At 37.0% G+C, this 11082-nt stretch overlaps 1 protein-coding gene across 1 annotated transcript in view; it reads left to right on the top strand.

The window, feature by feature from the left end:
• Positions 1-5305, top strand: part of DYDC1 (DPY30 domain containing 1) — a 40322-nt gene extending 35017 nt beyond the window's left edge. Inside the window, exons 4-5 of the mRNA XM_006903216.1 lie at positions 3567-3620; positions 5141-5305. Of these exons, the coding sequence (XP_006903278.1) occupies positions 3567-3620; positions 5141-5305 (219 nt within the window). The remainder of the gene's footprint in view (positions 1-3566; positions 3621-5140) is intronic.
• The last annotated feature ends 5777 nt before the right edge of the window (positions 5306-11082 follow it).

The raw sequence follows: 11082 nt of genomic DNA, 5'->3' as shown, positions 1-11082 counted from the left end.
GACAGTTGGTTTAATACCTATTGGAAAATGCTTGTCAGTCCTCTGTAGCATCTGGTCCCCACTGGACCCTCATCATTTCCTTCACCTGCTCCCCCCACCGACCAAACTGTGCAGCTCTGCAACTGCATCCTGACCCATCCTCACCCTTCTGCCCCCAACCCTCACCTCGTTGTACCCGCAATATTTTTCCCAATAAAAAAAGCTGCTGTTGTTATGTGCTGTCGACTCACCTGCGACTCATAATGACTCTATGTACAACAGCTCTGAAGCCTGCCCTGTCCTGAGCTAGTCTCACTGACTCTGACACACCTATCTTCATTGTCCTAGTTACTATATCAACACATCAGTGTCTTCCTCTCTTGAGCTGTTTCGACACCCTTTTGAGCATGATGTCCTTCTTTAAAGTTCAGTGCCTCCTGGCCACATGCCTAAAGTATGTGAGGTGGAGCTTCAGAGTTCTAGCCTCCAAAGAGAAACTTGGTTTCACCCTCTCCAAGACAGACTTATTTGTTTTCTTGGTGGTCCATGGTATGTTCAAGACTCTTCTCCAAAGCCGCAACCCAAAGGCATCAATTATTTTTCTGTTATCCTAGTCATTGTCCAGCTCTCTCATGTAATTGTGAAGACCACAGCCTGGATCAGGCTCACCTTAGTCTCTAGAATGACATCATTGCTTCTCAGTACTCTGGAAAGGTCCTTGACATCAGATTTACCTAATGCAATTCATCTTTCAATTTCTTGGCTGTTGGTGCCAAGAATGTGGATTGTGGAGCCAAGCAAACTGTAATTATTAAGAACCTCAATGTCTTCTTCATCCATCATGGTACTGCCAATTGGCCCTGTGTGAGAATCCTTGTCTTCTTGATGTTGATCTTCAATCCATATTGAAGATTGCAGTCTTTGACTTTCTGCAGTAAGAGCTTAAGGTCCTCTTTACTTTCAGCAAGCATGGTTGTGTCATTTGCATAATGTCGGTTGTTGATGAGTCTTCCTCCAATCTTGATGCCACATTCCTCCTCATAAAGCCTATACTTGTATCATAAAAGTATAAGTAGATAATAACTTCTAGAAATTTTTCCAAACCAAAAGGTGGTCTCAGGAACTCCTGTGCACATACCAAACATTTTTACTGTATATAATAATTGTACAATAAAAATATTTTTAAAAGGTATTGCAGTATGAAGAGGAATGTGGCAGAGATTGAGATATTGAGATTGCTAACAGCTTCAGTTTGTTTGGCTCTACAATGTCAGAAGAGCAACAATGTCAGTCTGAAGACTAAGCAGGCCATAGTCTTTGCAATTACTTGCTATGCACCAGAAAGCTGGACAATGACTAGGGATGATAGAGAATTAATGTCTCTGAGTTGTGGTGCTGGAGAAGACTATAACATATACCATAGATTGCCAGCGGAACAAAAAGGTTCATCCTAGAGAGGGTGAAACCAGGCTGCTTTTTGAAGGCAAGGATTCTAAGGCTTCATCTGAAATAGTTTGGATATATTGCAAGGAGGAACCAGTCCTTGAAGAGGGACAATAATACTTGGAAACGGCGAAGAAACAGCACGAGAGAGGGAGACCCTCAATGAGATTGATTCAGTGGCTGAGGTAATGAGAGTAGGTGTTTCAGAGACAATAATATTGGCACATGATAGAGCAGGGTTCAGGGCTATTGTACATAGGGTTGCTATGAGTCACAAACGACTTGATTGCATATAACAATAATAATATAATTGTATGGTGAGGTCTATGAATTCTTCCAAACCTAGGGATGGTCTTGGGAACTCCTATACACATACCGAGCATTTTTACTTTTTTTGTGTTCTTTGCTGAGGATATTTCTTCAAAGGGATCAGATTCCATAGTTGCAGCATTTCCTTAGAATAGTCTCTTTTGGATTTGTCTTTTCTTTCTTGAAATACCCCTATTGTTGTTTCTCTTTTTCAAGGTAGATAGACTGCCACATTGAAGGGACTTATCCAATAATTGTTTCAGCAGAATAACCCAAGTGAATTTCCTTCTTAGGAGCTTCTCCTGAAGGTTTTTAATACACATTAATGTTTCTACATCATTATATCTTGTCATGGAGATATATATTTGGATAAACTTATCTAATAAATAGAAATTAGCAAGAATGATAGATACTACAGTATATTGTAAACTCGTTGTGGGTGGCACCATATGTTTGAAACAGAGAAATAAGGAAAAAGTAATTATATTAGTTTAATTTTTCTTTTTTTCAAAATGAACTTAATGTAAAGTATGTCTAACAGTATAGAAAATTAACTTTTAAAATGAATATTATAATTCTTATTAAAATTGTTAATGACTGAGAAGAATCATCTCATTGGAACAAGAAGACTCTTTCAACTCATCTTCTTGTAGTCAATATTTAAATGCTTATCTGACTGAAATGCAGTTTTCTTTTGCTATGATTGACTATTACATAAACAAGGACTAAGGTTTTGTGTAATGTGTGTTCTAATATCCGAATATATTAAAAACTCAGGAAAAAAAGTGCATCAAGGATGTGTCTTGTCACCATACCATTTCAATCTATATGTGGAACACATCATTAGGGAGGTTGGACTTTATGAGGAAGAATGTGGCATCAGGATTGGAGGAAGACTCATCAACAACAACCTAGCAGATGGCACAACCTTGCTTGCCAAAACTGAAGATGACTTGAAGCATTTGCTACAAAAAGTTAAGGACTGCAGTCTTCAATATAGGTTGAAACTCAATTTCAAGAAGACAAAGATTCTCACCACGGTGCAAATTGGTAGTGCCATGATAGCTGGAGAAGAGATTGAGATTGTTAACAATTGCAACTTGTTTGGCTCCACAGTCAACACTCCTGGAACCAGGAGTCAGGAAATCAAAAGATTATTTGTATTAGGAAAATATGCTGTCAGGGACCTTTCCAGAGTACTGAAGAGTGATGATGCCAGGCTAGAGATTAAGGTGCATCTGATTCATGCTATGGTCTTCTCAATTTCGTGCTGTGCATTATAGATTTGGACAATGAATGACTAAGGATGACAGAAAAAGAATGAATGCCTTTGAGGTGTTGTGCTAGAGAAGAGTACTAAGAGAACTAACAGGTTTGTCCTGGAGAGGGTGAAATCAAGTTGGTCCTTGTAGAAAGGGATTTTTAAGCTCCACTTGACACACTTTGTGCATACGGCTAAGAGGGACCAGTCCTTGGAGAAGGAAATCCTGCTTGGATGGATGGAGAGACAGTGCAACAAAGGATCAGATGGATTGACTCCGTAAATGAGTAATGGGAGTAGTGATCTCAGAGATGGTGAATTTGGCTCAAAGTTTTAGAGCTATTTTGCCTCGGGTTACAGTGAGTTGAAAGTGACTTGAGGCATACAACACAACAACATATCCTAATATGTTACAACAACATATCCTAATATAACTCTTTAATAAATAATAGCATTTTTAACTATTAAATTAATTACAGATTGTGTAGATATACAAAGGCTAAAAAGAGAATTAAATGTGGAATAAATATTTAAAACATGTTCAAAATATTTTCCTTACTTCTGTGTATTATAGAAAATGAGAATGAATTTGGAAAATATGAAGAGTGAAGATCTTTCAAATTCAGAGGTAAGAAGAAAAAGTTATTCTGTGTTTTGTGAAATGTGACATCCTGGAAATTAACTTTGGTGAATTAATGGATAAATTTGCATTGTTGTTGATTGTCATAACGTTGAGCATGACTCATAGTGACCCTATGAACAAAAGGCTTGAAACCTTTCTATATCGTCATTTATCGAAGTTCATAGTTTTCAGATACATGTTGTTTAGGAAGTGGATGCCACTCCTGCTTTGAAATCTGTCTCTTCCCACCCACCCCACTTCAGGCCCAATCTGGGGCCAGAACAAGAGCACACTGCATGGTTCGCAATTAGGAAAGGTGGATGCCAGGGATGCATCCGACCTTTTCAATCCATATGTAGATCAGATTATCCAGGAGGCTGGACTTTATGAAGAGGAATGTGGCATCAAGACTGGAGGAAAATTCATCAATAACCTCCTTTATACAGATGATACAACCCTGCTTGCTGAATCTGAAAAGGGCCTGGGACATCTGTTGCAGAAAGTCAAAGACTGCAGCCTTCAATATGGATCAAAGCTCAACATCAAGACAACAAAGTTTCTTCCCACTGGTCCAATTGGCAGCATCATGATAGATGGAGAAGAGATTAAAATTGTTAACAGCTTCAGCTGCTTTGTTCCACAACCCAAACTCTTGGTACCAGCAGCCAGGAAATCAAAAGACGTATTGCATTGGGAAAATCTGCTGTCAGGGACCTTTCCAGAGTACTGAAGGAAGAGCAATGATGTCAGTCTAGAGACAAAGGTGCACTTGATCCAGGCAATAGTCCTTGCAATTAGTCCCATGTACCAGAGAGCTGGATAATGACTAAGAATGACAGAAGAATTGGTGCCTTTGAGTTATTAGAGTATTAAAGAAGAGTATTGAACATATACTATGCATGGGATGGTAAGAGAGTAAAGAGGTTTGTCTTGGAGAGAGTGAAATCAACTTTTTCCTTTGAAGCTTGGTCTCACATACTTTGGTCATGTTGCCAAGAGGGACCAGTCCTCTGAGAAGGACATAATGATTGGGAGGGAAAAATGACAGTGCAAGAGAGGATAACCCTAGATGAGATTGATTGACCTAGTGAATAGGGTAATGGGGATAGGTGTGTCGTTAATGATGAGGTTGGCTCAAGATAGAGAGTGTTCAGATGTGTTGTACATAGGGTTGCTATGACTTGCAAGTGAATTGACAGCACATAACAACAATAACAAGTTACAGATATTGTGCCAAAAAATCTTATCGAAGTGTATAAAAACCAAGTATTCAGCTTGTGATAGTTTTAAAAGCCAGAAAGTCCAGAGACCTTGGCCACAACAATTACGTATACACACAAATTTCCCAATTATTTTTAATTTAATTTTTAATTATTATTTAATGTGATCCTGTAATTCTCTTAACATCAGTTAATTTCAATAATAGTGCTGAAGTTAATTATAATTCAGAAGATTTTATAAAAATGAGAAAATAGTGGAATAATTTTAAATTTAATTTAAAAGTAAATATTAAATTAATATTATAGGAAACAAGAGCAGCAGACTTGGGCAAAACATTAGCTGAAATTAGTGACCGCTATGGAGCACCTAACTTGAGCCGAGTGGAAGAGCTTGAGGAACCAATGATGTCTGATGTAAGCATCTTTAGGGATTTTTTTTTAGTGTTTTTGTCTTTACTTAATAAAGCCTGATGTATCTGATGCCAAGAGTGCTTGGCAAATGGACCTTTTGCTTGATAGTAAGAAAAACAAGTACCTAACTGTTGACTGTATTCATGATGACTAACTACTCTCTGTGTCCATGTGCCTCTGGCCACAGGCCAAGGGTAGGAACATGACTGGTTCCTGTCAAATGTGTCTTCGCTAATAGAGAAGCAGCTAGAAGTGAATATACGGGGGTTGACACTGTGTATTTTGAAGTTAAAATTGGAAGACCTCAAATTTTCTTCAATATTGTATTTAAAATAATTTGGTGAAATATATGCTCATTGAAATGTCTTTAGGGCATGTTTTTTTTCAGTGAGTGGTAATTAAGGGAACCAAATAAATATGCTAATAATAGTGCATACTTTCCAGTATATAAGTACATCCATGTATTTAACAAAAATATAGTATTTCCTGTATTATTGTAGAAATAGATAACTAGTAAAACGTGTAAGGGGGGAGGAAGAAGTACAGGGGTGAGGATGAATGGGAGGCATAATCATTGGGTCACACAATTTGATGGATGAGTTGAGGAGTGGGTTAAGAAAATGGGAAAGGTCCAGTGTGAAAAACAGTGAATACGGACTTTAAGTATACCAGTAAAAAACCCAAGTTTATATTAAAAAAAAATAGTATTATCTCTGCCAGACCTGAATAAAATAACTTTTTTATGTCATAAAATTTACTAAGAGGGGAGAGGGACAGTTAGTTGAACAATTTTTAGACATTGTTAGAGTGAGTAGGTAATTTATTGTCCAAATCAGGATACCTTTGAGAGTGAGGGGAGGAGCTATTATTACTTAAACTCGTTGACCAGCCTCATGGATGGGGTGTATCAGATACCATTAGTCAGTACGCTCTGACAATAGTGGGATTCTTGAATATTTCTTACTCAGTGTTGGAGTGGGAGCACAAGAATTATTAAGGCTGTTACAAGCTTTATGGTTTTGGGTTTCATTCAGAGGGTCTCTGATTTGATCTCTTGAGTTGATTTTTGTGTATTTTGTGAAATGTTAGTCCTGTTTCAGTTTTCTGCAGTTAGCAGTCCAGTTTTCTAGCACCATTTGTTGAAGAGGTTGCAATTTCCCCATTTGATAGGGTTTTATTTCCTTGTCAAATATCAGTTGACCATAGATAGATAGGTCAATTTCTGGTTCTCAATTCTGTTGCATTGGTCTATGTGCCTGTCATTGTAGCAGTACCATGCTGTTTTGGTTACTATTGCTGTGTAGTAAGGTTTGAGGTCAGGGAGTGCTATGCTTCCCACTTCATTTTTGTTTTTTCAGAAGAGTTTTGCTTACTTGGGGTCTCTTTCCTATCCAAATAAACTTAACAATTTCCCTGAAAAATGAATTTGGTATCTGGATTACAATGAACATGTAGATTGATTTTGGTAGGCCTGTCATTTTCACATTATTGAGTCTTTCTATCCATGAACAGGGAACATTTTACCATTTATTTAGGTCTTTTATTGTGTCTCACAAAAAATGTTCCGTAGTTTTCTTTGTATAGATCTTTTGTGTCTCAAGTTAGGTTCACTTCCATATATCTCAATTTGTGATTGGCTATTGTAAATGATATTGCTTTCTTGGTTTCCTTCTCTGAGTTCTTTTTGTTACTGTAGAGGAATCCCACTGATTTTTGTATATTGATCTTGTGTCCTGTCAATCTGCTAAATTGATCTACTAGCTCTAATAGTTTTTTATTGAGTCCTTGGGGTTTTTTAGTGTATCATATCATCTGAATATAACAGTTTAACCATCTCTTTACTGGCCTGGATGCCTTTTCTTTTTTCTTTCTCAGTCTATTTCTGTTGGTACAGTGACTGTATATTTCTTCCATCTTTTTAAATGCTTCTTGGATCCTTTAATATTCTGCCCAAAGCATCCTTAAGTATTGCAACTCATGGCTTGAATTTGGTTTCCATTCCTTGAGCTTAAGAAATGCTGATTGATTTCAGCCATTTTTATTTTCAGACTCCAGCTCTTTGCACATTTCATTATAATACTTTGCTTTGTCTTCCTAAGCTGCCCTTTGAAATCTTTTGCTCAGGTCCTTAATTTCTTTATTTCTTCCCTGTGCTTTGGCTTCTTGGCACTCTAGTACAACATTCAGAGTCTCCTCTGACATCCATCTTGGTATTTTCTTTCTCCTCTTTTTTTGTAATGATCTTTTGTATTCTTCATGGATGATATTCGTGATATCCTCCCACAGTTCATTTGGCTTTTGTTCATTGGTGTTGAAGGCCTCAAATCTCTTCCTGAGATGGTTTAGAAATTCCAACGAGATAGACTTAAGGTCACATTTTGGTTTCTGTGGATTTTATTTCATTTTCTTTGACTTCAGTTTGAACTTGCATGTGAATAGTTGGTGGTCTGTTCCACAATCAGCACCTGACCTAGTTTTCACAGCTGATATTTAACTTCTCCAGCTATTCTTTCCAAAGATGTAGTGGATTTGTTTCCTATGCTATGTATATCATCATGTGAAATCCATGTGTATAGTCTGAGTTTGTGTTTCTTATAAAAGGTATTTGCAATGAATAAATCCTTGAATGTGCAGAATTATGTCATTCTATCTCCAGCTTTATTTTTCTGTCACCAAAGGCATGTTTTCCACCTACTGATCTCTGTTCCCTACTATTGCATTCCAGTCGACCCTTATTATTAATGTGTCTTGATTGCATGTTCTATCGATTTCTGACTGTAAAATTTGATAGAGATCTTCTATTTCCTCTTCTTTGGCTCTAGTTGTCTATGCATACACTTGAATGATAGTGGTGTTCACTGGACTTCCTTGTATGTGTATAGATATTATCTTGTCACTCACCACATTGCACTTCAAAATGGATCTAGAAATAACTTTTTTATTATGAAAGCACCCCCATTTTCCCTCACATTTTCATCATCATGTGATCATATGATCATCTGATTAAAAATGTCCTATGTCAAGTCATCTCATTTCAATAATACCTACTATGTTAATATTTATTCATTCCCTTTCTTTCTTAACAATGTACAATTTTTCCTACATTCATACTTCTCACATTCCACATTCTAATTACTAGTGTCTGCTTACAACTGTCCCTCCTTTTTTGTGTTTCCATATTTGAGACTTCAGCCTCAGTTGCCTGCTAGTCTAAGTGTGTGTACATAGGGTTTTCAAAGTGCTTATTTCAGAAGTAGATGGCAAATCCTTCTTCCTAGTCTGTCATAAATTTATTTTAGACTAGTACTTGACAAACAAGTATTATACAGAAAGGAACAGATGAAAGGCATTTACCCAGTTATAGAAATGACTGATAGATTCAGTATTGCTATCCACCCTTGGCATGTGTGTCTTGACCCACCCCTTTCCCTACTCCACCAGCATCCCTTTCCACTCTGATCTACACCATTCAACACCTCTCTCTTTGTCCAGCCCTTCATATGATGGCGTAAGTCGCAAGCCATCAGGTTTCCATGATTCAGAACACCTCGTGCTGCTGCCAGTTTCTTATGCTATGGCCAGTTTATCTTGAATTTAAGAGTCTCTTAAGTACAAATACCAAGTACAATATCAGGGAAGGCTTCCTATCTCAGATGGTTCTGAAGAAAAGTCCTTTGCCTTGAACTTCTACTCCAGGACTGACTTCTTGTGGTTTAGTACCTCTTCTATTCAATTTGCAGCACTGCGCTGCCATAGGAGAATAGTTTCCCAGGGGAGAGCAATGTGTTCTCTAGATCTGGTGTGTAAGTGTTGTTTTCTTTTAACTCTAAGCCCCAGCCCATGGATGCCTGCGATTCAGCACTTTACCTGCAGGGAAGTGGTGAGGTTGGACAGGGTCAAAATCTGCTGCCTTCCCATAATCCTAGACTATCTTAACTTTCAGCCCCACCCTGCGGATGCCTACAATTAGGCATTTTTAGGAAAGGCAAATTTTCACAGAAAGGACTTGAGTAGAATGAATGGCTCATCTCATAGATAGAACATTTTAACTTGGCAACTAATTAATAATATCATAAAGATAAGACTGACAACTTACACAGACACAGTGAAAACAGCCTAACATTTATCAAGAAAAACTTAAAATAATATTGAGAAAGCATCAGTCAGCTTTAAGTATTGTGAGAAAATAAGCATTCTCCAAAAAAAGCAGAGAGTATTGCAGATGCAATGAATACCCCAGGGTCAAGAAGGCAGATGATATATGTTGATATGGAGACTTAAAACAATTATGAAAGAAAGTACAAATGATGGAACAAACAGTGGAAGCCACAAATAAAGGGCATATCCTACAGATAGAGGACCGGAAGAAATATATTGATGAGAAGTTATTTGAATAGCAATGGAGAAGGTGTAAATGATGGAAGAGACAATAGAAACCACTTAAGAAATCAAACACTCCTGAGACACAGAACCAGAAGAAATATATTGATGATGAGGAACTTGTGAGAGTACAGAAGAAAATGCAAAAGATGGAAGAAAGAATTTAAATTATATATAAAAAGGTACAAGAACTTAAAAAATAATCACAAGACAGAGAGGGTACAGCTAGCACAGTACTGGAAATAGGAGAAATACATTAAAATGCAATCCAGAATATTAAAATGGAAATTACAGAAGTGTCCAAGGTGATGGACGGACAAAAAAGAAGAACAGAAGAGATGGAACAGAGAACTCGTGACCTGGAAGATAAGAAACTCAATGGAAACATACTAGAAGAAAAAACAGCTATGAGACATAAAGAAAATTAAGAAAATATTAGAATCATGTGGGGTAACATTACAAGGAATAACATAGATATGATTAGAATTCAAGAATGTTAGAAGGATGGGGAAATTACTGCAGAAATTGTGGGAGAAGTACTAGGGAAAAAACCCAACTTCCTAGGTATTATTAAGAATGAGGAAATGTACATTCAAGAAGCTCAAGAAAACCAAATAGACTAGACCCAAAAAGAAAAATATCAAGACATTGATAAATGTAAAATTTTCCTAAATAAAAAATAAATATAGAATACTAAAAGGAGCACAAGAAAAACAAGGAGTCACCTACAAAAAAAACCCCCAGTAAGATTCAGTTCTGATTTTCTAATAGAAACCATGAGAGCAAGAAGACAGTGGGATGGCATGCACATAAAGCTGAAAGAAAACAATTCCAACCAAAGATCCTATACCTAGCAAAGCTCTATCAAATAGGGAGAAATTACATCCTTTGAAGAAAAGAAGGAACTTAAGTAATTTGTGAAAACAAGACCAAAACTATAACAAAATTTAAGTGAAGTCCTTCATACTGAGACACCAAAGGAAAGTGGATGAACCATAAGAACAAGAAACAACAAAAACAGAATCACAGCAAAATGACAATGATAAAACTGATCTATCAATAATCATACTTAATGTGAATGAACTAAGTGCATCACTCAAGAGAAAAAGAGTAGCAGAATGGACAAAAAACCTGAAGCCCATCAATATGTTGTCTATAAGAAACTAGGAAAAAGAATAAAAATCAAAGGCTGGGGAAAAAAAAATACACCAAGCATATGGCATCCACGAAAAAGCTGGAGTGGCAATACTAATCTCTGAAAAAAAAAAAGGCTTCAGAATGAAAACCACTGTAAAGGTAAGGAAGAGTACTATATAATGATTTAAGTATATGACATTGGTCAACATCTATGCTCCAAATTATGCTGTTGTTGTTGTTGTTGTTATGTGCCGTCAAGTCGCCTGCGACTCATAGCGACCCTATGTACAACAGCCCTAAACTCCGCTCTGTCCTGTGCC

This window comes from Elephantulus edwardii, unplaced genomic scaffold (genome assembly GCF_000299155.1).
Source record: "Elephantulus edwardii isolate Elephantulus edwardi_28Jun2011 unplaced genomic scaffold, EleEdw1.0 scaffold00540, whole genome shotgun sequence".
NCBI lineage: Eukaryota > Metazoa > Chordata > Mammalia > Macroscelidea > Macroscelididae > Elephantulus > Elephantulus edwardii.
This window is presented reverse-complemented; position numbering and strand designations above follow the sequence as displayed.